At 46.1% G+C, this 26,461-nt stretch overlaps 3 protein-coding genes across 3 annotated transcripts in view; 1 reads left to right on the top strand and 2 right to left on the bottom strand.

The window, feature by feature from the left end:
- Positions 1-23,950, bottom strand: part of LOC132207180 (uncharacterized) — a 103,739-nt gene extending 79,789 nt beyond the window's left edge. The window contains exon 1 of the mRNA XM_059642392.1: positions 23,413-23,950. Coding sequence (XP_059498375.1) covers positions 23,413-23,913 — 501 coding nt within the window. The 5' untranslated portion in view covers positions 23,914-23,950. The remainder of the gene's footprint in view (positions 1-23,412) is intronic.
- LOC132207178 (uncharacterized) lies at positions 3,302-5,848 on the top strand. The gene is made up of 3 exons (XM_059642390.1): positions 3,302-3,673; positions 3,830-3,922; positions 5,260-5,848. Exons 1-3 carry the CDS (start codon positions 3,332-3,334, stop codon positions 5,671-5,673), a joined length of 849 nt encoding a protein of 282 aa, XP_059498373.1. The 5' UTR covers positions 3,302-3,331; the 3' UTR covers positions 5,674-5,848.
- Positions 8,563-12,083, bottom strand: LOC132207201 (late histone H2A.2.2-like). Its single transcript, XM_059642432.1, has one exon. The coding sequence runs from the start codon at positions 11,667-11,669 to the stop codon at positions 11,226-11,228; it is 444 nt and encodes a 147-aa protein (XP_059498415.1). The 5' UTR covers positions 11,670-12,083; the 3' UTR covers positions 8,563-11,225.
- Positions 23,951-26,461: the final 2,511 nt, after the last annotated feature.

Genomic DNA, 26,461 nt, shown 5'->3' with positions numbered 1-26,461 from the left:
AAGGGCCGCAACATTCCACCCCACCCTCCCCCGACAGTGGTCAAGAACACCCTCGGCCGTGTCTCCCGCATTTCCTGTACCTCATCCCTCACACCCCACCCTCTCAATAACTGCCCCAATAGAATCCCCCTCGTTCTCACATACCACCCCACCAACCTCCGGAAACAACACATCATCCTCCGACACTTCTGCCATCTACAATCCGACCCCACCACCAAAGGTATTTTTCCATCCCCACCCTTGCCTGCCTTCCAGAGAGACCACTCTCTCCGCGACTGCCTCATCCACTCAACACTCCCCTACAACCCCACCACACCCGGCACTTTCCCCTGCAACTGCAAGAAGTGCTACACCTGCCCCCACACCACCTCCTTCACCCCCATCCCAGGCCCCAAGATGACTTTCCATATCAAGCAGATAGTCACCTGCACATCTGCCAATGTGTTATACTGCATCCGCTGTACATGGTGTGGCCTTCTGTGCATTGGGGAAACCAAGTGGAGGCTTACAGACTGCTTTGCAGAACACCTACACTCGCAGTAAATAACCGCACCTCCCAGTTGCGAACCAGTTCAACTCCCCCTCCCATCAATGTGTCCTCAATTTGACCCAGGAATGCACTGTATAATATAAGGTTATACACGTTGGTAGCAAAATAAAAGGAAGGCACTTTATTTTCTGGACGTCGATAGTTGGACACAGTGGAATTTGCAATGAGATCTGGGTGTCCTCACAAACCAATCACTGAAATTAAGCATGTAGGTGTAGCAGACAGTGAGGAAGGTAACTGGTATGTTTTCCTTCATGGAGAGGTAATTAGAGTACAGGAGAAAAGTAGAAATTGTGGCAATTTAACAGGGTATCTGTGAGACAACATCTCGAATACTGACAGCAGGTGTGGCCTCCTTATCTGAGGAAGGATGGTGTTACTATAAAGGTAGTTTTAGTGGGCAGATTGCTGGGATGGAAGGAGAGATTGAATTGTTTGTGAACTTCTGTGCTAAAGTTCATAAAAATGAGGGATTTTTGTAAAAACCTGTTAGCCACTGGCAGACTTAAACAATATAAATGCTGGAAAAATATTCCTGATGGTAGGAATTACATGTTTCGGAAATAGGATAGGACATTTAGGGCTGAGAAAGTGAGAGCTTTCTTCATTCAGAGAACGGTATGCCTCTGGAATTCTCGACCGCAGAAATCAGCTCCATCCAACACACTATATGATTTCAAAATGTTATTGTGTGCAGCAATTGTGAAGAAATAGAATCAAGGTATAATTGGCTTAATGGCAATAGAGAGAGAGTGAAAGTGGAGGGCTGTTTTGTTTTCAGTCTGGGGGCCTGTCACCAGTGGTTTCCACAGGGATTTGTACTGGCTCTGTTTTTGTTTGTCATTTATAAAAATGATGTGGATCAGAATATAGAAGGCATGGTAAGCATGTTTGTGAATGCTCGCAAAGTTATTATCATAGTGAATGGAGAAGGTTTTCTGAGATTACAAAGGGATCGTAACCCAATCGGTTGGGCTGCAAAATGGAGTTCAACTGGATAACTGTGAGGTGTTGCATTTTGGTGCAACAATCAAGGGTAGGCCCTGTACAATTAATGGGTAGTGTTGTAGAAGAGAAGGACCTAGAATTCTTTTCAGTCTGCATCACACCTCAACAGGATGGTTAAGAAGGTGTTTGGCACGCTTTCCTTCGCTGCTCAGTCCTTTGTGTTTAGGAGGTGGCATTCACATTGACGTTACACAGGGCATTGGGTGAGGCCACTTCTGAAATACTGCCAACAGTTCTGGTCGGCCAGTTAGAGGAAGGACAGGATTAAGGTGGAGACGGTTCAGATTAAGTTCACCAATATTTCGAGTATGTAAGGTTCGAGTTATAAGGAAAGGATGGATAGGCTGCGAGTCTTTTTTTTCACTCGAGTGTGGCATGTTGAAAGTCAGCTTATAGAAGTTCATAAAATAATGAGAACTGCAGATGCTGGAGAATCCAAGAAAACAAAGTGTTGAGCTAAATGAACACAGCAGGCCAAGCAGCCTCTGAGGAGTACAAAAGCTGACATTTCGGGCCTAGACACAATGGTAGCTGTCCTTTGCCTGGGAAGGGGGGAATTGAAGAGCGGCATGAACATTTTTAAACTGACAGGAGAAAGATCAAAAAAATATACGCGAGGGTTTTATTATCACAGAGCCTGATGCAAGTCGAATGAACTTCCTGACGAAATGGTCGATGTGGCTACAATTACAACATTAAAACGGCATTTGGATTAGTACGTGAACATGACAGGTTTGAAAGGAAACAGGCCAGGGTCAGGTGGGTGGAAGTAGTTCAGTTCGGCATTAAATTCGGCATGTTATGGCTGGACTGAAGGATATGCTGAATGATTCGATATGAGAGAGAAACGGACACAGGCTATTGAGTTGGATGACCTGCCATTTTCATGAGGACTGGGAGGAGAGGTTTGAAGGGCTGATTTGTTAGTTTCAGTTGCTATTATTTGTGTTTCTCTGCCTGTTTATTCCCAGAAAAATACTGACCTGGGTGATCAATGTAACTTCAAACCAGATGATTGGCTCTTGCAGCTGAATCAGGAGAAGAGCGAATCTCCGGCGCTCCGTCCTCAGAGAGTTTAACAGTGACTGAGGAGAGAGAAAAAAACTACAACGAACTCCCTGGGTATCGGAGCAAAGGCTGAAAGGAAAATAAATTATATCCGCCCACATTTATATTTCGCGATATTTCTAGCCTGCGACTGTATGGATGTGAATATTGTGCCAGAGAGACTGTAGGTAAAGGGCGGTCGGGAGAGTTTAACGTAACTGTGTTTGTGTGTCCGCTCATATCATGATATTTCCCAGTCTGTCTTGAGCAAATTAAAAAGATTTTCGATTCAACTTATCCCCCTGCTCCCTCACTAAACCCCAAAGCTAGAATTCAAGGCAACGTGTTTGTTGCTTTCTAGATTTCAGCCCAAAAGTGATGATAATGCCAGCGCTCAGCTCAGAGAGAGCGATCAGTGCAGCAGCAAAATGCGTTTAACTCGACAACGGAGCCGTCAATTCGAGAGAAAACGCTTCGGCCGCAAACCTTCCCGAGTCAGGGTCAGGAACGATCGAGCCTGGCTCTCTGGAGATGCGGAATTGCAGAGGAATTGGAGAGTTTCTGCCGAGAGAGAAACACAGACAGGCAGCAGGAGCAGGGAGCTGAGGGCAGGTTGTCTCCGCGCCGTCCGCTCGCTGCCTTTAAGTTGCTCAGTGCCGCCACCAGCAGCTTCATTGCTGACCCAGTTCAGTTTGACAGAGAGAGATTCAGCGCAGAGTTCCCGACATGAGCGACAGTGCAGCCGCCGAAACGGCTCCTCCAGCCTCCGCCAGCACCAAACCCAAGTCTCCCAAGAAGAAGAAGGCGACAGCTCCCAGGAAGAAACCAGCCGGTCCCGGGTTGGGCGAGCGGATTGTGAAGATTGTCGGGGAGAACAGCGATCGGAAGGGAACGTCTCTGGTCGCTATAAAGAAGGCGCTGCAGAGAAGCGGGGTCAATGTGGAGAAGCAAAATGCACAGATCAGGATGGCTGCCAAGAGGTGCCTGGCGAAAGGCTCCCTGGTTCTGGTGAAGGGCCAGGGCGTCTCCGGCTCCTTCAAACTCGCAAAGAATCCAGTCAAGACAAAAGTGGGAAAGAAGGCGAGACCAGCAGCAGCCGCCAAGAAAGCAGCCGTGAAGAAAACAACGAGCAAGAAGGTGGCAGCGAAGAAAGCGACAGGCAAGAAAGCGGGCGGCAAGAAGGCAGCAACGCCGAAGAAACCGGCGAAGAAAGCAACGCCGAAGAAAAAGACTCCCGTGAAGAAAGTGAAAAAGACCAAGAGCCCCAAGGCCGCAAAGCCGGCCCCGAAATCGGCGAAGGCAAAGGCCAAGCCCAAAGCGAAAGTGACCAAGAAAGCAGCAAAGAAATGATGCAGTCGGTGTAACATGTAACAACCTGAACCCAAAGGCTCTTCTCAGAGCCACCACATCTTTCAGGAGAGAGCTGAGCCCGGATCAAATGATCCCTGTCCTAGCTCCGAGTGCAGGAATAATTTAGACACTGATTTATGTGAATAACCGTTCCGTATTTACCTATCGGATTTACACTCAGCCCCTCTTCCATACTCTACAATATGTGAGTGTGAGGTCCTGCTCACATAGACCATAGGCTCTAGTGCTTTGTCAGTTCATGTCAGTCTGCTTGTCACACATGCAGGGAGAGAGTCTCAAAGAGTCAAACACAGGCTCTGAAACCCCTCTTCACCACACAATCCTCAAGAAATGATTTTGTCTCATTCAGCTGGGGGAATAGAAACTGACGTAGAAATGGAAGAAACCGTGTTGTCTTGTTAAGAAAGGCCTGATCATGGGCGTTTAATTGTATCACAACTGCTTTGAAAAAAAGTCCCTGTTTTTATCTGCTTCGAACATGAAGCTCGAGATCGCAGTTCTTTTGCCGAAAATTGTGTTCACTGCATTGTGGAGAATAGTTTTATTTACAGATCCAGTTGGGGGCTGGAGTTAGCATATATTGCTGTATTTGTATTTCATTAACCGTTACAGGAATGATATTTCTTTCAGTTTTGATTCTGGGACAACTGTGAAAGTTTTAATTTACTTTCCATCAGCCTGTTGCAGGAAGCAACGCCAAATTATCTTGGGACTAATTATAACCTAGGCGAAAGGTAGAAATGCCGCTAAATTGAGTTTGTGTAACTTTATTCGTTACACTGTGTTGCACCATATTAGCTTTTAAAATGCTTTATTCGGCGGTATTTAGATGCATTAACGGCAGTTATACGTTCCGTTCATCATGTTTGTCCGGCTGTATTACACGCCCTCCCCCTTTCCTCACGCCTGTTACAGACAGATGAGGCAGTCCTGTCGTCCTGTCTCCGCTGATGTAGAGTTTATTCAAAAAACTTAGTTTGCAAAGTACACGATTTGATCGGAGGCGGACTTTATTATCCTTTTAAATATTTACTTTAAACTCAGGATCGCGAGGGTAAAATCGGCGGGCTTTTTGAAAGAGGCCAACTGTCATTTCAAGTTAACCAATCAGCCTCCAAAAAATATTATTCGGCCTTTTCTGTCCCTTCCGGAGCTGTTTCTCAGGGGATTGAGGGACGGGACTGTATCCAATCCCAGCTCTAGGGCGGGCTCTCCATTCCCTTAAATAGGCAGCGCAGCAGCGGCGTCGGCATTGACAGCAGCAGCCTGTGTGTGTGTTGCAGAGAATGGCCAGAACCAAGCAGACAGCGCGCAAATCCACTGGAGGGAAAGCTCCCCGCAAGCAGCTGGCGACCAAAGCGGCCCGCAAGAGCGCTCCGGCCACGGGCGGAGTGAAGAAGCCTCATCGCTACAGGCCCGGCACGGTGGCTCTGCGGGAGATCCGCCGCTACCAGAAATCCACCGAGCTGCTGATCCGCAAACTGCCGTTCCAGCGCCTGGTGCGGGAGATCGCTCAGGACTTCAAGACCGACCTGCGCTTCCAGAGCTCGGCCGTAATGGCCTTGCAGGAGGCCAGCGAGGCTTACCTGGTGGGGCTGTTTGAGGACACCAACCTGTGTGCCATCCACGCCAAGCGGGTCACCATTATGCCCAAAGACATCCAGCTGGCGCGGCGGATCCGCGGGGAGCGCGCCTAAACGGAGCGTGCCCGGCCCTGCACATTCACCCCGAGAAACGCAACGGCTCTTTTCAGAGCCACTAAACTGTCCCGAGAGAGCAGCAATCGATTGGCAATGTTGGTTACTTTATTATGCGCCCAGTTTTTTTCTGCTGTTGTATTGTGTCGTTTCGTCTGTTATTAAACAATTTCAATCTGGCCGAGAAGTGGATTTGTCACGTTAATTGGAAGACAAAACGGACATTGCTGTGGGGAAGATATAAATTGATGGCAGGACATAATTGAAGCCTCCCAGTGTGCTGGAGATTTGAGTGACAGGAAAGCACCTCCCTGCCTATGCATCCCTTGGTGTTACCCCACTCGAACTGAACACGGCTGGGAAGTTGGGCGGGAGAAATAATTGGCGCCAAATCATCAACCGCTTTTATTTCAAATCTGAAAAGCCCGCCAATATGTAGGGGGTTCAGACCAGACATCACACTTTCCCTCAGGCCCCAGCCTGTTTCGGTTGATGCTTGTCGCAGCAAAACCAGAAGTTGCTGAAACAGCTCAGCAGGTCTGGCAACATCTCTGAAGAAGAAAAAAAATCAGAGCTAAGTTTTCGGGTCCCGTGAGCTTTCCTCAGAACTGCAAGGGTGGCCGGAGCTGAAACGTCAACTCTGGATTTTATTTTCTTCACGACTGCCAGACCTGTTGAGCTTTTTCAGCTACTTCTGGTCTTGTTCCTGATTTATAGCATCAGCTGTTCTTTCCATGTTCTTCGGAGGATCGATCAGGCTCGAAAGGCCATTTCCTGCTGTGTCGAGATTCCACGAAAGTTCATCCCTGTCAATGTATCAATGGGGCACCAATGGAGAATGAGTTGCTGTTCCTGAAACCTATGGGTGACATCACTATGGCATTGCAGGAGGCCCAGGTTTGTCATGTCGTCTGAGGAATGGGAGTGGGAGTTAAAATAGTTCATGAGTGGGAGGTGAACTCTGACACTTCCACCATCTACAATCCGACCCCACCACAAGACATTTTTTCCATCCCCACTCTGATCTACCTTTCGGAGAGACCACTCTGTCTGCGACTCCCTTGTCCACTCCACACTCCCCTCCACCCCCACCACACCTGGCACTTTCACCTGCCACTGCAGGAAGTGCTCCACTTGCCCCCCACCCCTCCTCCCTCAACTACATCCCAGGCCCCAAGATGATCCACATCTAGCAGATGTTCACCTGCACATCTGCCAATGTGTTATTCTGTATCCACTGTACCCGTTGTGGCTCCCTCTACATTGGGGAAACCAAGTGGAGGCTTAGGGACAGCTTTGCAGAACACCTACACTCGGTTTGCTATAAACAACTGCACCTCCCAGTCGTGAACCATTTTAACTCACCCTCCCACTTCTTAGGCAAATGTCCCTCCTGGGCCTCCTGCAGTGCAATAATGATGCCACTCGAAGGTTGCAGGAACAGCAACTCATGTTCCACTTGGGAACCCTGCAGCCTAGTGCTATCGATTTCACCAGCTTCAAAATCTCCCCTCTCCCCACTGCATCCCAAAACCAGCCCAGCTCGCCCCCACCCTGTCTCCCTAACCCTTTCTTCCTCTCACCTATCCCCTCCTCCCACCCACATCTCCATTTCTTACCTACTGACCTTATCTCCCCCCCTTGACCTGTCCATCCTCCCCAGGCTGATCTATCCCCTCTCTAACTCCTCACCTATACTTGCTACTCCACCTATCTTCTCCTTCATCCATCTTCAGTCTGCCTCCCACTCTCTCCCTATTTATTTCAGAATTGCCTCCCCAGCCCCCATTTTCTGATGAAGGGGCTAGGCCCAAAACATCAGCTTTTGTGCTCCTAAGATGCTGCTTGGCCTGCTGTGTTCATCCAGCCCCACACTTTGTTATCTCAGATTCTCCAGCATCTGCAGTTCCCATTTTCTCTGACTGAAATAGATGGTAATTGCTTTGTTTGCCAGGGGTGAAGCACATGATCCATACCCCACTAAGGCTTGTCACCCTGGAAATGGAGTCAAAAAAAGCAACTTGAGCAAATGGAAGTGGCTGAACAATGAGTTACTGGAGTTTATTATGTTCTCTCTCCCTTTTAGGTGTGACTCCACACTCCCATCACTGATATTGACTTATATATAATGGCTCTATGGCAATTACAGGTGGTTTAGCCGAGCCAGTGATGCTCATAATCTGATGAACAAATTCAAACCGCTTTAACCTCTGTATTTATAATAAATGTAACATGCATGCAGGCTTCAGGGCTTTGATGATTAGGGTTGAATATGTTTCTAGTGCTGACACCTGCTCACAAGCTACTGGAGGCATGAGGGGTTGACAGTAAATATGCCAGTTTCCCACATTTTGAACAAATGGGTGAAGGTAAATTCAGCAATGTGTCTTGTTTTTAAGGACGTGCTCTTTTCATATAATTGAGGCAGAGACAGATGTTCAACGTGAAATGATTGCCTTTTAAAACTGCTTGGAAAGAATGTGTGAATTGACAATATCTTGGCCACACACCTTCTCTTCACAAAAAGAAAAATCAGTTGTGAAACTGGAACCTGATCAGAAGTTGCCGTTTTTGTTTTTATTTCATGATATTTGAACACGTACAATTTAGCTGCATTAACCACCACTGAACTGAAACCTCCAACTGGCCCATTATCACATTATCACATCTTGTACAAAACTTCTTTCAGGGGGCACTGGGGTGGCTTTTTCAGCCTTTTGAAAATAAGGTTGTATCTTGTTTAACTTCTGTTTCAACATTTGTTGCTGATGGTATCCTTCGGAAAATTTGGCCAGTATATTGAGAACAGTAGTTGGGAGGACAAGTTGCAGCTTTACAGGACATGGATTAGAACACTTGGAATAATGCATTCAATTCTGGTCTCTCTGCTACAGGAATTTAGTTAGATTTATTGTGACATGTTCCTAAATAGTGAATGGTTTTGTTGGCGAGCAGTATAGCCAGATCATAGTCAGTAAGCACATACAGGTCATAATGTGAAAAATGGAAATGATAAGGCATACAAGTTACACTCCACAGGATGTATGCAGGCAAGATCAACACTTTTGAAATTTAAGATTCCATTCGTCAGTCTGACAATGACAGGGAAGAATCTGTTCTTGAACCTGCTGGTGTGGGTGTTCGAGCTTCTGTATCTTCTGCCTGATGCAAGAGGTTGTAGGAGGGCACCACTGGGGTTGGATGGATTTTGATGTCTCAGGCTTTGCACAGCAATGAGAGCCCATGGTTGGGAAGTTGGGTGCCGTGACGGTGTGGGGTGTGAACACAACCTTCCATAGTTGCTCGTGGAACAGGACAGAGCAGGTTCCATATCAGGCCTTGATGAACCCAGACAGTATGCTTTCTATGGTGCATGAGTAACATGCCAAATACATGAGCAGCCTCAGGAAGACGAGGCCTTTTTGTGCCTTCATTACCATTGCATCTATGTGGGAAGTCCCATGAAGGTTGTTGGTTATTGTAACTCTTGGGAAATTGACACTCTCAGCACCCTGCTCTGTTGATGGACCTGAGGGTGTGTTCTGCTCTTTTCCTTCTGAAACCAATTATAAGTTCTTTTGTTTTGTGACCATTCAGTTTTCTTTTTATAATTGCACCACGTCACCAAACCCTCCATCTCCTTCCTGTCATCTGAATCATCATTATTTATTATCCATCCCATCATAGTGTTGTCAACAGCAAACTTATAGGTGGCATTCATTCAGAATTTGACAACAATAGTGAGTATACAAGGAGTACAGTAGGGACCTGAGAATGCATTCTTGAGGGTTGCAGTGTTTGAATGTCCTCGCAGAGGAGATTCAGTTGCCTATCTTCTTGATTTGTGGTCTGTGTTTCAGGAAGCTGAGGAGTCAGTTGCACAGGGAGGAGCCAAGCCTGAGGTGTTAGTTTTGAGTTCCGTCTTGCAGGGATAATGGTGTTGAAGACTGAGCTGTAGTTGATGAGCAGAAGCCTGATTGTAGGTGGCCTTGTTGCCCAGATGTTCCAGGGATGATTGCAGGGCTGGGAAAAGGGCATCTGCTGTGGGCCTGTTGCATTAGTGGGAAAATTGCAAGGGATTGAGGCAGGCTGAAAGTCGAGAGTTCAAGTGGGCCATGACCAGCATCTCTGAGCACTTCATGATTTTGGATGCCAGAGCCACTGGGCAGTACAGATGAAGTCATATTGCATGTAGATTTTAGGACTGGGATAATGGTGGTCTTCTCAAGCAGGTGCAGAGTACAGCTTGTCAGAGGGAGACAAAGATGTCAGAGAGTACCTCCCCACAGGAATTACATGCAGAGTTGGTGCTTCAGTCCAGGTCTGTTACTTTCCTTGGGTGTTCTCACCAGGAAGACGGATCTGACAACTGCAGTGACCGATAGAACAGGTGCGTTGAGGCCTGGCGGGGCAGTGGACACCACGCTGCTGGCATTCTGTGTCAACCAAGCATAGACAGCATCAGGGTGGGAACTGTCTTTGTCCACGATCTTGCTTTGCTCAGTTTGGTTGGTTGGGGCCACTAAACTGTTCCAGTCCTGCCCCTTGGTATCTTTGATGGATTTGCTGAAGCCTTCTCCGCTGAATTTTCTGAAACAGCCCTGGTCGTCCCCTTTTGATGCTGCACTCCTGGTCTGCCGTAGGGAATGGATTAGACAGTTCATCCAAGGTTTCAAGATGATGAACAGCCAGATTGACGAGAAGCTTTTGTTTTTAACTTTAAGCTTAAACATTCATAAAAGATTTGTAAGGGGCTCAGCTTCAGGGAGAAGCTGTACAGGCCAGGGCTACTTCTCCCAGGATAAAAGGTAGGCTGGTGGGTGGCCTTCGTGTCTTTGAGGATTTCCTCTAGGTGCTCTGGTTTCCTCCATAGTCCAAAGATGTGCACTTTATGTGGCATGGCTATGCTATGGGCCCAGTGTGTCCAGAGAAAGACAGAGTGACAGGGATATGGAAGGGCACTTTGTGAGAGATGCTCTTCAGAGGGTCAGTCGGGCCTCGATGGGCCGAATGGCCTGCTTCCACACTGTGAGGACTCGATAATATCAAAGGCAGGAAAATGAGCTGCACCTGAGATTAATGCGCAGAGGGTCAGCGGCCGTTCATTATCAGAAGCAAATGACCCTGCAACGTGCTGTCCCGGGTCACTTTCGCTTTCTCTAATGCGATGAAGGGAGATGTGAAATTGGCAGTGAACAACAAGCAGTGGGACTGGAAAACGTATTTGCAAAACGATTATTCTGTTCTCCAATTATGTCATACATTGTAATTTATAATAAGCTCATCATAACTTCTTCCTGATCATCGGCTGCCAGCTCTGAATGGAAATATTACCGAAATCAGGAGCAGCAGGATGGATTTCATTTTCTATCGAACTGTGACAACTACAGGATCAATGAATGATGTGATTGAAATTTGACGTTGCGAAGTTCCAGGCTCTGTATATTTAAAATTAAATCAATCGAACAAAAACGAGGTCTGAGACTCTTTCACTGATGTTGTGGGTGGCTCTTAAAAGAGCCTTTGGATTGTCAAGTTACAGAACGGTCTCTTCACTTTTTAGTGGCGCCCCCAGCGGCGGTTTTCTTGGGCAGCAGCACGGCCTGAATATTAGGCAGCACCCCGCCCTGAGCGATGGTCACACCTCCCAGCAGCTTGTTGAGCTCCTCGTCGTTGCGCACGGCCAGCTGGAGGTGCCTGGGGATGATGCGGGTCTTCTTGTTGTCCCGGGCCGCGTTACCGGCCAGCTCGAGGATTTCAGCCGTCAGGTACTCGAGCACCGCAGCCAGATAGACCGGCGCTCCGGCACCCACACGCTCAGCATAGTTACCCTTTCTTAAGAGCCTGTGAACACGGCCCACCGGGAACTGCAGCCCAGCCCGGGACGACCGGGACTTCGCCTTCGACCGAGCTTTACCGCCACCGCCCTTTCCTCTTCCAGACATCGCCACAAACTCACAAACACTTTCACAGAGAATGCCGGAAAGCGGCCACATCCCGTCCTCTTATACCTTCGGGAGGAATGGGGGTGCGGCCATTGCTGATTGGTCACATTGTTCAGTATCTCCTCATGTCGTTTCAATGCCCAATCAGATATCTGCTTCCCTCACCAATCCGGAGAGGGCCCGGGCAGGAGGCCGGAAAATCCCGGCGCCAAATCATCAGCCGCTTTCTTTCAAACTCGAAAAGCCCGCCAATATTTAACGAAAACTCGGACGTTGAACAGAACAGAATGCGCGAATACATTTACTTTTAGATTATGAATGTATATTTGACTTCATCTCCCTTTCCCGCATTCCCGAACCGAGTGGAATGTCCATTTCTGACCTTGAATCGGATTTTCAAAAACTTAAATGCAAGCGGCAAAAAGGGGCCGAAATCTGCACTCTGCACCTGCATATTCATTTCACATTTCAAAAACACCTCGATATGTTAATAAACCAAACGGTAACTTTTTTTTCCCCTGAAAGAGAGCATTAATCGTGCGCACCATCTTTAGACACTATTTTAAATTGCCTGTTCCGTCAAGACCCTTTACTTTTTGTTTCCTCGAAAGGTTTGACGTCCTTCTTCAAATCTCCAATATATCGAGGCCCAAACTATTCGTACATTCCTCAGACACCTGCCAGCGTGTCTTGGTATCAGTTTTACTCGGAGTACCTTGGTCACAGACGAGTGCTGACGTGCTGTGACCAGTGCTTTTTGCTTTCTGTTGATTTGACAAATTTTACTCTCTCTCCCACTTCGGCTCTCCAATCAGTGTCACTATCAGTTTCTGCTGCAAGATATGAGTGTAGTTATCCATGTAGCCTGTCAATTTCTGCAATGTCAATATGTCTGTTTAGTTATCCATTTATATTTCTCATTTTCTGCTCCGTGAGAGTGTGTGTGTGAGAGTGTGTATGTGTGTAGTTACCAATACATAGGTGTCAGATACTGCACTGTTGATATGCATATAGTTATCAAAGTGTACCTGTCAGTTCAAGCTGTATGACATTGGGAGGGTTATTACCAAGCTGTTCCTGTCCATTTCTGCTTCATGGATACGTGAAGTTCATGATCAGTACGTACCTATGAGAATCTGCTTGTGAAAATTGGAGTGTAGTTACATTGAACATTACAGCACAGTACAGTCCCTTCAGCCCTCAATAGTATGCCAACCTGTCATACCGATCTGAAGTCCATCTAACCTACACTATTCCATGTATGTCCACATGCTAATCCAATGACAACTTAAATGTACCTAAAGTTGGTGAATCTACTGCCATTATCACACTGCACCTAAAAAAAACTGTTAAGTCTGTGGATATTTAAATGCATTTATAAAATTGGACCTGTGAAGTTATGCTGTGAAACTGGAGTGTTAGCAACAGAGAAGAACGGATTGTTGATATGCTGTGGATATATAAGCGTAGTTATCATTTGGGTACATGTAGTTTGATATGTGAGCATAAATATTAATTTGTACATATCATTTTTCAAATGTGAATTTGAGAATGGTATAGCAAACTTTTTTTCCATATATGAGAGAGTGTCAACCTGTTTTTTGCCTGTTTCTACAGGGTGAATGATTGAGCAGAGGAATCAACACATGCTTGTCAGTTTCTATTTGACAACACGGCTGAACTTTGGCAGCCAGTAATATTCTCTGTGACGATGCAATTTGTTATGTGGTAGCTGTTATCAGAGTCATTTAATGCAGATTATATTCAGTTTGAGTGTGTATTTTGGACAAGTATTCAGTCTGTCCATCTTCAAAAACGGTGTAAATGTCAATGGGCTGTGAATGCAGAAATGTGATGTTGTTGACTTGGTCAGTGAGCTGTCATGTTTTTGTTCGGACGTTTTGCCACCATGCTAGGTGACATCATCAGTGGAGCCTCTGCTGATGCAATGTGATTCTCCTCTGCTTGGAATTTGCACTGTCAGGTCTGTTATGCTGAGTACTGTCATTTCAGTTTTGATCTATATGGGTTTATACATGGGGTCCAATTCTATGTTTGTGTGGAGAACAATGTCTCTAGGAATTCCTTAACATGTCTATGTTTGGCTTAGGCTGCTATGGTTATCTTACACAACAAAAATAAAAGGTGCTGGAAAAAGCTCAGGTCAGGCAGCATCGGTGAAGGGAAAAACAGAGAGTTAGCCTTGCGGGTCCAGTAACCTTTCCTCAGAACCAGTTACTGCTGAGCTGCAGAGCTTGTCCAGCAAGTCTGTCTTTTGTTCCTGATTTACAGCATCCACAGTTCTTTCTTTTTAATATGGTAACTTTGCCCCATTTCAACTGATGGCCTTGGTTGTCTGAATGTATCACATATTCAGACAATAAAGGCCATCAGGTTAACATGGGACAAAGTAACCATGGTAGCCCAAGCCAAACACAGACACACAGCAATTCCGAGAGGCATGGTTTTCCATGCATACTTCAATCAACAAGATTATAGAATCGGACCCCAAAAATGAAAACTCAGACAGATCAAAACCAGAAGTGATAGTAGTCACCATAATGGACCATACAGTATAAATTCCACAGGGCGTGGAATAACATTGACTCATTGGAGGCTCCACTGATGATACCACTGAGCATGGTGATGAAATATATGAAGAAAAGCAAGCCAGCTCAACATTATCCGCTATCCGAGCTGCAGATCTCGCAAAACACTTGAAATGCTGAAATTTGTTCGAACTGGGCAGGTGTGCATTGTGAATGGTGGAAAAAAACAAAACTTCTATTTCCTCTGTGTTGTTGGAACAAATCTCACTGGAAATTGACCTCAATGTGTGTCTGACTCAATCTGGTCTGTGACTGTGGAAAGGATGCTCTCTGCTCTGACAGCGGTAACATACCTTCCGTTTGTTAGAAGCAGCTGGTCACACTTGGCTTTGTGCCGAGGGAATATTACTTTCTCTTAGTCCCTCACGTATTTGCCTGGAGGAAGACAGAAGAAAACCCTCCTGCAAGTCAACATCAGCCAAGTTCAGTGATATTTCATTATTGGATGCAATGTTCAGTTAATAATCATTACAATATTTAATTTCAAGCCAGGAATCTGAACAGAATTAGGTGTTTGATTCCACTCTTGATCTGAGCTGCTTCTTTGTCTTGTGATTTTTCTTTTTGTTAATTCCATCCCAATTGAGTGAAGTCCAGAAACAAACTAAGTGTCCAGATCCATGAATGGGACTACACAATGTGAGTGGGTCTGTGGATATGAGTTTATTTGTTGATCTATTCATGTCTCACACATTGGTGAGCCTTTGTTAAATTACTTATGTATTCACACAGCAGAGACTGACGGGGACCTGTGAGATTCTGCCCTGTGTTTATTTGAGAAGTTATCAAATTGGACTTGACTGTGATTATTTTTTTTCCCCCCTTTGTGAATATGAGAATGCCGTTGTAAGTCTTTACCTGATTGTTGGTGATGTGGGAATGTTCGTGTCAGTGTCTGCAAGGTGAGTATACTTATCCATCTGTGCCAGTCGTTTTCTGCTATCTGAATGTCAGAGAGCAGGCTTCAGACTGTGCTTCTCAGTTTCTGCTATGTCAACACGTGAGCTTGGCTTTTCATCTTTACCTGTCAGTTCCGAGCTTTGAATGTGTGGGTGCAGTTGTTAGCGTAACCTTGAATGTTTCTGCTTGTAAAAATGCACCATATTCATTCAATCCTAACAGTCATTTTCAGACATGTGAATATGAAAATGTAGTTATCCGTCTGTGATTGTCAGTTTCTGTTCTGTAATTATGAGACTGTGCTTTTCAGTGCGTACCAACCAATTTCTGTTGTATGAATGAGATTGTCATTATCAATCTGAACCTTGTCAGTGTCTCCCCAGTGAATATTCTTGTGTAATTATCAGGATTATACCTCTAGGCTTCTGCTGTGAATTATTAATTAATTAGTTCTCTTGCTTTCTTGTAACATTTTGCAGGAAGGATTATCCCATCCCTGTCACATATTGCAAAGCAAATGTGTGGCTATGGTTATCAAATCTGTACACTCAGTTTTTGTCATGTGAATGAGAGGGTGCAGTTATAAATCTCAGTTTCTGCAATGATAATGGAAGTGCAATTATCAGTCTCTGTCAGTTTCTGCTGTATCCATAGATGGGTTTAGTTATTATCAGTACATGTCAGTTTCCGTCACATCAATGTGTGAGTGTTATCAACCTGCCCCTGACAGTTACTGTAATGCAGGTGGGTGACTGTAGTTATTAAGCTGTAGCTCTCTGTTACTGCCATGTGAATGAGTGTAGCTGTGCACCTACACATCAGTTGCTGGTGGTCAATGCATGAGTGTAGTTGTCACGTCTATACCTGTTTTGTATTTGCTTGTCAATCTGAGTTTAGTAATCGATCAGTTATTGTCAGATTCTGCTGTGAAAATCTGATAGTTATCAAACTGTACCTGTCAGTTTAAACAAATATGAAACTGGGAGTTTTATTATTAATCTGTTTCTGTCAGTTTTTGCTGTGTGGATATGATAGATTTGTGATCAAAATTTCAGGAATAGTGCCAGATGACTGGAGGATAGCAAATGTGGTTTCCCTGTTCAAGAAGGGGAGTAGAGACAACCCTGGTAATTATAGACCAGTGAGCCTTACCACAGTTGTTGGTGAAGTGTTGGAAAAGGTTATAAGGGATCGGATTTATATTCTAGAAAAGAATAAAATTGATTAGGGATAGTCAGCATGGTTTTGTGAAGGGAAGGTCGTGCCTCACAAACCTTAGAGTTCTTTGAGAAGGTGACCAAACAGGTAGATGAGAGTAAACCGGTTGATGTGGTGTTTATCGTTTTCAGCAAGGCATTTGATAAGATTCCCCACAAGACGCTATTGTACAAAATGCGGAGGAATGGAATTGTGGGAGATATAGCAGTTTAGATCGGAAATTGGCCTGCTGAAAGAAGACAGAGGGTGGTAGTTGATGGGAAATGTTCATCCTGGAGAGCAGTTACTAATGGTGTACCGCAAGGGTCGCTGTTGGGTCCACTGCTGTTTGTCATTTTTATAAATGACCTGGATGAGGGCGTAGAAGGATGGGTTAGTACATTTGCAGACGACACCAAAGGTCGGTGGAGCTGTGGATAGTGACGAAGGATGCTGTAGGTTGCAGAGAGTCATCGATAAGCTGCAGAGCTGGGCTGAGAGGTGGGAAATAGATTTTAATGCAGACAAGTATGAGGTGATGCACTTTGGTAGGAGTAACCAGAAGGCAAAGTACAGGGCTAATGGTAAGATTCTTAGTAGTGTAGATGAGCAGAGAGATCTCGGCGTCCATGTACACAGATCCTTGAAAGTTGCCACCCAGGTTGACAGGGGTGTTAAGGTGGCATACAGTGTTTCAGCTTTTATTCATCGAGTTCTGGAACCAAGAGGTTATGGTGAAGCCATACAAAACTCTGGTGCGGCTGCACTTGGAGCATTGTGTACAGTTCTGGTCACCGCATTATAAGAAGGATGTGGAAGCTTTGGAAATGGTGCAGAGGAGATTTACTAGGATGTTGCCTGATATGGAGGGAAGGTCTTGAGGAAAGGCTGAGGGACTTACATTACAGAGAAGGTGGTTGAGAGGTGACTTGAAACATATAAAATAATCAGAGGGTTAGATAGGGTGGATAGGGAGAACCGTTTTCCTCGGATGGTGACGGTGAGCACAAGGGGGCATAGCTTTAAATTGAGGGGTGAAAGATATAGGACAGATGTCTGAGGTAATTTCTTGACTCAGTAGTAAGGGAATGGAACACTTTGCCTGCAACGGTAGTAGATTCGCCAACTTTGGGTACATTTAAGGCGTCATCGGATAAGTATATGGATGTACATGGAATAGCGTAGGTTAGATGGGCTTGAGATCGGTATGACAGGTCGGCACAACAACATCGAGGGCCAAAGGGCCTGTACTGTGCTGTAATGTTCTACGTTCTATGTTTTGTCATTAACTACCAGACGAATGTCCGAGTCCATTTACCGGTCAGTCCCTGTCAGTTTCAGCTGTGTGTCTGAGTGTGCAGTTATAAATCTGTAACTGGTAGTCTCTGTTACATGACTATTTCAGGACATTTATCAATCGTTCCCTATCAGCCAGTGAGTGTGCTGTGAATGTGCTTAGCAATTTGGATTTGCCAGTCCTGGTATTGAAATATAAATAATTTCTCCTTGTCAGTTTCTGCTCGGTGTGTCAATGAGTGGAGTTAGAAATCTGTACCTATAATGTTTATACCACATGAATAAGAGTACAGATGTCAATCTTTCTCTGTCTGTTTCTGCTCTGTGAATATCGAAGTATATAGTTATCAATCTGTACATGCCAGCTGCTGCTTTGTGAACCTCCGAGTTTAGTTATCAGCCCAAGCCTGTCAGTTTCTGCTTTAAGAACGCAGGAGTGCAGTTATCAGCCTGTGCCTGTCAGTTATTGCTCCATGCATTTGTTTTGTGCAATGGATTGTGTGATGTAAAAGCAAAAAGGTTTTGTAACTCCAAGAGAGCAGAGTCTAACTGACAGAAATTGTATCAAGGGCTGTTCTTCAAGGTGACATCAGCTTTTCTGTGTACACAGGAACAGAATTTTGTGAATAATGCTGAGGGAATAGATTGATGTGGCATTCCTTTCTTTGAGTCTAAAGAAAAGGGCAATGAACAAATCAACTGTATTCAGCTGAATGACCACGAGGTTCCTTCTACAGGGAAGGGTATCGGCTAATTCACTTAAATTATACTACCATGGATATAACAGAACCCTGCTGTTGTGCAATGGCACATGGCATCGGCAATACACTGACAATGCGCTGTCGTGGGGATGAAGAAAGAAAAAGGAATTGTATTTTCTGTCTTACAGTGGAGAAGATTTAACCTTATTGAATATGGTCAAACTGTGAGAAAGTAAAATTTGACAATTACAAGATTTAGTTAAATGGATCATTCTTCGTTGCTTTAAATGATGATTACATCACTAACGTGAAGAAACAGCATTCTGTTTTCTTGCGTGTTTCTGGAATATTTCATTGGGAGGGACAAGTGACACTAGAAAACTGTTTAACTTAGTTGCCAAATTCACTTCAATGCTTCACCCCACACAAAAAGAAGAAATTTTGCAAGACAGACGGAAAATATGGTTTCTATTCCTGAAGGTGAACACATTGAGAATCACGCTGTGATAAGGTAGATTGGCAAATCGTATACTGCCATGGCACACTTATTGAAATGGAATGCTGGCTGAACGGGATCAGAAATGTCAGGTGCTTGTTTTTGTCTACTATCAACCCCATGGGCTGAAAGGTATTTTTTTCTGTCTGGTAGACTCTCTTGCTTTTCTTAAAACAGAGCTGTAAACATTTTCTATGTATTTGCTTCTGTTCCCTGCAGTGTGTATGACAACAATGTCTACCCAGTCTTTGTATGTTATGTGTTGATACAATGAGCATATTTGGGACTCAGTCAGCAGCTTTGTCTATGTGTTTGCATGTGCTCAGTAGTGATTTGCTACTTGTCAGACGTGGTTGTTCAAACTATGTAACATGATGTCTTCCTTTGAGGGGGTAACAAGGTGTAGAGCTGGATGAACACAGCAGGTCAGGCAGCAGAGGAGCAGGAGAGCTGACATTTTTGGACTGGACCCTTCTGTCAGAAATGGGGGGGGGGGGGGGGGGGGGGAAGGGAAGAGAAGAGAAAGGGACTCTGCAATAAATAGAGAGAAGTGAGGAGATGATGACGAAAGGTGGATAAAGGACCAGATAGGTGGAGAAAAGATGGCCAGTCAAGGAGGCAGGGCTGGAGCCAGTAACGGTAAGTGTAGGGAGGGAGGTCAGATGTGGGTTGAGGGAAGGCTGACAGGTCAAGGAGGCAGGGCTAAGGTTAGTAGGCCAAAGTGCCGGTGGGGGTTGATCAGTGAGGTGGGAGAACCAGATTGGTTGGAGAAAAGATGGACAGGTCAAGGAGGCAGGGATGGGTTTGGGGTGGACAGATTTTGACGCCCTTGTTGAGAACATTGTGCTGCAGGGCTCCCAAGTGAAATACGAGCTGCTGCTCGTGCACCCTACCGGTGGCAATGTTGTGGCACTGGAGGCGGCCTGGGATGGACATGTCGTCCAACGAGTGGGAGGGGGTGTTGAAGTGGTTCATGACTGGGGAGGTGCAGTCGTTTGTCACGATGTGAGCGTAGGTGTTCAAAGTGGTTTCCAAGCCTCCGCTTGGTTTCCCCAATGTAGAGGGGGCCACATCGGGAACAGTGGACACAACACAATGTATTACTGGACATACAGATGAACATCTGTTTAACATGGAAGGTTTTCTTGGGACCTGGGATGGAGATAAGGGGAGAGAGATATTGGGGCAGGTGTAGCACTTCCTGTGGTTCCAGTGAAATGTGCCAGGGGCGGTGGGGCTATGGGGAGTGTGGAGTGGACGAGGGAGTCAGAGAGAGCGGTCCCTCTGGAAGGTTGATAGGGTTGGGGAGGGAAAAGTGTCCTTGGGAGTGGGGTGAGATTGAAGGTGGCAGAAGTGGCGGAGGAAGATGCGTTGAATCCTGAGTTTGTTGGAGTGATCCGTGATGACAAAGGAGATTCTGTCTTTTTTGTTATTGTGAAGAGGTTGTCTAAGGGGCAAGTTGCAGAAATGAGAGCGATGAGGTCAAGGGCATATTCAGCCACTGTGGAGTGGAAATGGCAGTCCTTGAAAAACAAGGACGTCTGCAATGACCGGGATTGGAATGCCTCATCTCGGGAGCAGATGAAACAGAGGAAGGAATTGGGAATAGGGGATGGCATTCTTGCAGGAAGGTAGGGGAGGGGAGGTGTATTCTAGGTAGCTGTGACAGTCGGTTGGCTTGAATTAGTTACCAGTTTCCAGAAATGCAAACAAACAGAGTTGTCCAGGAAGGAGAGAGATGTACTTAAGATGGTCCAGGTGAAGTTAAACTTGGGGTGGAAGCTGTTAGTAAAGTGGATGAACTGTGAGTTCCTTGAGGGAGTACGAGGTGGCACCGATACAGTCATCGAAATAACAGAGGAAGAGGTGGGGGTGGGGACAGTGTAGCTGCAGAAGAGGGGCTGGTCCATGTATCCTACAAGAAGCAGGAATAGCTTGGGCCCATGCGGGTACCCGTGGCCACCCAATTTGACTGCAGAAAGTGGGAGCGTGAGAGACAGTGTGCATCAACGGGGCAGTCGGGTATGTGGATTTTGGGGATAAGGCAGAAACAGTTAACATGGCGTTGGGGAAAGATGAGGTCAGAGGCTGTTGGCAGGACAGCACCTGAGGTGCTGAGGTTGTGGATGGTCTGGGAGTTGATATTGTTTTGGCGATTGGGGCAGGGTCATGATCAAAGGGGGTGGTAGGAGGAGTCTCTCTATCCGGTTTGAGATATTATAAAATACCTTTCCTAAATGCAAACTTGATTCAGTTCCTGTTTTCAGTACTTTCAACAAGGAGTTAGCTGTTAACATTTCAAACATGATGTGAATGTTAATGGGTGACAAATGATATTAATTGGAACGAGCATGATGTCAATTGACAATGAAAACAAAAAAAATAAACTTGCCTTTCCTCAGTTGTGCTTGGTTAGTTGTTTCCTTGGACAAGTTTCTGGAAATTGAGCTCAAAACAAGTCTGATTCAATCCACTCTGACTCTGGAAAAGATATTCTCCATTCTGATCGCAGGAACATGCCTGGTGTTAGTTAGAAGCAACTGCTCACACTTGGCTTTGTAACAAGGAAATATTGTTTCTTCGAGTACTTTCCTGGAGGAAGACAGAAGAGTTATCTCCTGTAAATCAACATCAGCCAAATTTGACAATATCAATCAGATTAACATATATTCAGTGAACAGTTTTTAGGGTGTTTCGTTTCTTGAACTTCACCTCCCAAAGCAACAGAACTCCAAAATAAACCTGTTGGACCACAGCATAGAATTCTCTTGACACAGTCTTTTCTTTAAAGGGCATCAATTCAAACACAAGTCTGATTCCATTCTTACATCGAGCTGCTCCTTGTCTGAGGAATTGTTTTTCAAATATGTAATTCGATACCAACGGAGTGAGATTCAGAAACTGAGCAATAATTGCAAAGCTCCATCTGAGGTGCGACCTGAAGATGCTACACTGTTGACACAGCTCATGTTACCAGATCCCAACACACTGTTGAAAAGAACAGCAGCCGCTGTTTCAAATGTGTTTTTTCCCCCCCGAGACGTATAATCTGTTAACTCCAATCTACGTCCTTTATCGGAAGCCCCACAACTGGCAACTAACAGCGTGAAACAGCAGCCAAACAATGAATTTCCATCAGTGTTTAGAAGACTAAAAGCTACAAGACTGATCCCCAGCAGCAGCTTCTTGCCGCTGTGTCTCCCTCCGCAGGCCCACACACAGCCCGAGAAAGGCCTCTCTCTCCCCGCCCCCAGGCCGCTCACTCCAAGTTCCGGGACCAGTTCCTGCTCCCCTCCGCCTCTGACCAACAGCCCCCGGTTCTCCCTGAACTGAGCGCGAATCAGTGCCGGTCTCGGAGCCCCTTCTGTGTCCCAGACTCACATCTCGATGCGCTGCTGGAAGGAGCCTGCTGTTCCCTCGCTTCCCTGGGCGCTGGTCTCTCCATTGCGGCCTGTTTCAAACAAACCTCTTCCATTCACTGAGTCAACACTCCTCAATGCCATCACTGGGGGAGGGTCTCACGCATGCGCTCCTTTCATCGGCTGCCGGCGTCTTGGTGGTTTGGGAGTAAGGAACACCCCTGCGCTGCTTACACACCAATTTGCTTGAAACCGACCTTGCCCACAGCGCGGACAGGACACGGGATCATTGCCTGATCTGTCTGCAACAGGCAGGAGGGAAGCGCGGATATTGATACAGCCCAGGCAAACTGATCAACCAGCCGTGTAACCGTGGGTAATCAATCTTATCAAACACGCCGAATTAAACATCTTCAAAGAGATTAATTGCAAAATCCCTTTTTTTCGGGACATGTTTATTTCTCCCAGATTGTAAGCATTCCGAACACAATTTGTAATTACTGCCTGAAATGTCTTTCGCAGGTAAATGGGAGGAATACACCGTTAAAACATCGCCAGAGGTCCTATCATCAAAATTAAACAAATTAACATTCCTGGAAGGGTTAATGAGATGCATGTACTGCATTATGTAAGATTTGTGTCTGGGCAGAATTACAAGTCGCGGTATGAAATAGCCAGATGCAGTTCCAGTGACTCTCCCCATGTGATACCATCCCCATTCTCAGTTTCTGCTCTCGGAAATGTGATATTTAAGTTACTCGAATCAATTCAAGTTTATGCTGTGTCTGCACTCGGATCCAGGACAGGGATCATTTGAGAGATAGACGGAATTGCAGATGCTGGACAATCTGAAATAACAAGGTGTAGAGTCGGATGGACAGAGCAAGCCAAGCAGCACCAGAGAAGCAGGAAGAAGGATCTGGGCCTGAAACGTCAGCTTTCCTGCTCCTCTGATGCTGCTTGGCCTGTTATGGTCATCCAGCTCTGCACCATGTTATTTCAGGGATCATTCGATCCAGGCTCAGCTCTCTCCTGAAAGATGTGGCGGCTCTGAGAAGAGCCTTTGGGTTCAGTTTGTTACATGTTACACGGACTGCTTCATTTCTTTGCTGCTTTCTTGGTCACTTTCGCTTTGGGCTTGGCCTTCGGTTTCCTCGATTTCGGGGCCGGCTTTGCGGCCTTGGGGCTCTTGGTCTTTATCACCTTCTTCACGGGAGTCTTTTTCTTCGGCGCTGCTTTCTTCGCCGGTTTCTTCGGCGTTGCTGCCTTCTTGCCGCCCGCTTTCTTGCCGGTTGCTTTCTTGGCTGGGGACTTCTTCGCTGCCACCTTCTTGGCCGTTGTTTTCTTCACGGCTGCTTTCTTGGCGGCTGCTGCTGGTCTCGCCTTCTTTCCCACTTTTGCCTTGACTGGATTCTTTGCGAGTTTGAAGGAGCCGGAGACGCCCTGGCCCTTCACCAGAACCAGGGAGCCTTTCGCCAGGCACCTCTTGGTCGCCATCCTGATCTGTGCATTTTGCTTCTCCACATTGACCCCGCTTCTCTGCAGCGCCTTCTTTATAGTGACCAGAGACGTCCCCTTCCGATCGCTGTTCTCCCCGACAATCTTCACAATCCGCTCGCCCAACCCGGGACCGGCTGGTTTCTTCCTGGGAGCCGCCGCCTTCTTCTTCTTTGGAGACTTGGGTTTGGTGCTGCCGGAGGCTGGAGGAGCCGTTTCGGCGGCTGCACTGTCGCTCATGTCGGGAACTCTGCGCTGAATCTCTCTCTGTCAGACTGAACTGGGTCAGCAATGAAGCTGCTGGTGGCGGCACTGAGCAACTTAAAGGCAGCGAGCGGACGGCGCGGAGACAACCTGCCCTCAGCTCCCTGCTCCTGCTGCCTGCCTGTCTCTCGGCACAAACTCTCCAATTCCTCTGCCATTCCGCATCTCCAGAGAGCCAGGCTCGATCGTTCCTGACCCTGACACAGGAAGGTTTGCGGCTGAAAGGTTTTCACTCGAATTGACGGCTCCGTTGTCGATTTTACCGCATTTTGCTGCTGCACTGATCGCGCTGTCTGAGCTGAGCGCTGGCATTATCATCATTTTTAGACTGAAATCTTGAAATCAACAAATATATTGCCTTGAATTCTATCTTTAGGGTTTAGTGGAGGAGCAGGGGGATGATTTGAAATGAAAATCTTTTTGATTTGCACAAGAGAGACGTGGAAATATGATATGAGCGGACACACAAGCACATTTCCGTGTGACTATCCCGCCCGCCCTTTTCCTACAGTCTCTCTGACTCAATATTCACATCCATACAGTCACAGGGCAGAAATATCTCTAAATGTACCTGTGGAAGGATGTACTTTCTCCCCCTTTCAGCCTGTGCTCCGGTACCCAGGGAATTAGTTGTAGTTTTTCTCCTCAGTAATTGTGAAACTCTCCGACGTCTGTGCGCCGGAGATTCGCTCTGCTGCATATTCAGCTGCAAGAGCCAATCATCTGGTTTGAAGTTACATTGATCACCGAGATCAGTTTTTTTTTCAATTGCAGTGACAATACTCAACATCGTTTCTGGGAATCACACTCATATAAACGTAAAGAATAGCAACTGGGCAAATAACACCCATCAGCCCTTCAAACCTCTCCTCCCACTCACCATGAAAATGGCAGATCATCCAACTCAATGGCTTGTCTCTTTTTTTTTCTCCCACAGAGTCATACAGTGAGGATACAGACCGTTCAGTCCAATCAGTAGAGGCCGAGTATAATACCAAATTGAATTCGTTCCATCTACCTGTCCCTGACCTATTTCTTTTCAAAACTGTCGTGTTTATGCACTTCTCCAAATGTCGTTTTAATGTCATTATAGCCACGTCGACCATTTCGACAGGTAGTTTATTCCACATCCTTCCGTGTTCTATGTTTAAAAAACGCCCCTCGTGTCTTTTTTTTTCAATCTCTCGCCTGTAACATTAAAATGTCCGCCCTGGTTTTCTATTCCCTCCATCCCAAACAAAGTTCAACGACCATTAACTCTGTCTCACCCCATCAGTATTTTACAAACTGTGAGAAGGTGACTTCTCAACATCCTACTCTGCAGTGAAAAAAAGCCCCAGCCTATCCATGAAAACACGGTGTGGAACTGAATGAACCCGACAGGTCAAGCAGCATCTTAGGGACAGGAAACGTTATGGATCTTGACCCCTATCCATCCTTTCTATATGACTCGAGCCTTACATACTCTGCAAATACTAGTGAATCTCTTCTCAAATTTCAAAAACGGTGTTAAATAGCCCTCTAAAATGACAGTTTTGTAGACTGTAAAAAGACCACCATCCATACTCACGAATATATCCATTTGAAAGGGCTTGGGCAGTTGATGTGGAGGAACACCACCTTGATACTAGCCACGTTCCCCTCCAATCACCCACAATCCTAACTTGGAAATACGTCCCCTTGCCTTCACTGTCTCTGAATCAAGACCCTGGATCTACCTGCGAACTGCAATGTGGGCAGCACATGGACCAGAACTATTTTAGAAGGTGGCTCAGCACCAACTTCTCAACGGGGGAAACTAGGGACGCGCAATAAATGCTGGACCAAGCCAGAGACGTCCTCTTCCCAGGAATGCGCAAACCAGAAAAAACAGGTGGGTCATTCGTTGCGGTAACCCATTCATCACAAGGTTTCTGCCTGCAGCATACTGAGAATAAAATCAGTCATCAATTCCAAACTGGTATTTGCATCGGGCCCAGGGATATTATTACACTCCTCTGGTCCGGGTGTGGCTTTAGGACGGCCCACCTGACCCAGAAATAGGGAAACTACCTCTGCGCTGCAAGACTCCCCACAGCAGTTACATTCTGCCTTCGTCATAATGTCGCATTTATTCCATCGCTCTGTGAGTCAATATGGGACGAAGGCCAGCAGAATTAAATATCACAGTTAACATGAGATCAGACGTGATTTTATTGAATAGTAGAGAATATTAAATGGGCCGAACGGCTGCCAGCTTCTCCGCTTCCCCACCAGATTGTGAGCAAGCCGGGGGGAGGCAGATATTAACATGACCCGGGAATGAGCTCCATTGGAGCTTCACAAAGGGCCAATGCCCCAGTTTGAAACACTTTATGCCATTTCCCCCACAGCCTCCATTCGCTTTGCTTAAACTGGGAGGAAAGGGAATTGGGGAAGTAACCAATTGATGTTTGTTTCTGGGACACAGCGGGGAAAGCAGCGCATGCGTGATCCTTGCCATCCCCACCCCGAAAAAGCTGCTTGTTGCTGACCAGAGGAGCGC

This window comes from Stegostoma tigrinum, chromosome 44 (genome assembly GCF_030684315.1).
Source record: "Stegostoma tigrinum isolate sSteTig4 chromosome 44, sSteTig4.hap1, whole genome shotgun sequence".
In the NCBI taxonomy this organism is placed as follows: Eukaryota; Metazoa; Chordata; class Chondrichthyes; order Orectolobiformes; family Stegostomatidae; genus Stegostoma; species Stegostoma tigrinum.
Note: the sequence above shows the minus strand (reverse complement) of the source record. Positions and strands in the feature narration are given on the sequence as shown.

Bases quoted from the DNA above. Each gene is read 5' to 3' on its own strand.
- LOC132207201 (XM_059642432.1), bottom strand. From the start codon at position 11,669: ATGTGGCCGCTTTCCGGCATTCTCTGTGAAAGTGTTTGTGAGTTTGTG.
- LOC132207178 (XM_059642390.1), top strand. From the start codon at position 3,332: ATGAGCGACAGTGCAGCCGCCGAAACGGCTCCTCCAGCCTCCGCCAGC. The intron at 3,674-3,829 runs GTGGGAAAGAAG...GCAACGCCGAAG, and splicing joins AGAATCCAGTCAAGACAAAA to AAAAAGACTCCCGTGAAGAA. The intron at 3,923-5,259 runs GCGAAAGTGACC...TGTGTGTTGCAG, and splicing joins AGGCAAAGGCCAAGCCCAAA to AGAATGGCCAGAACCAAGCA.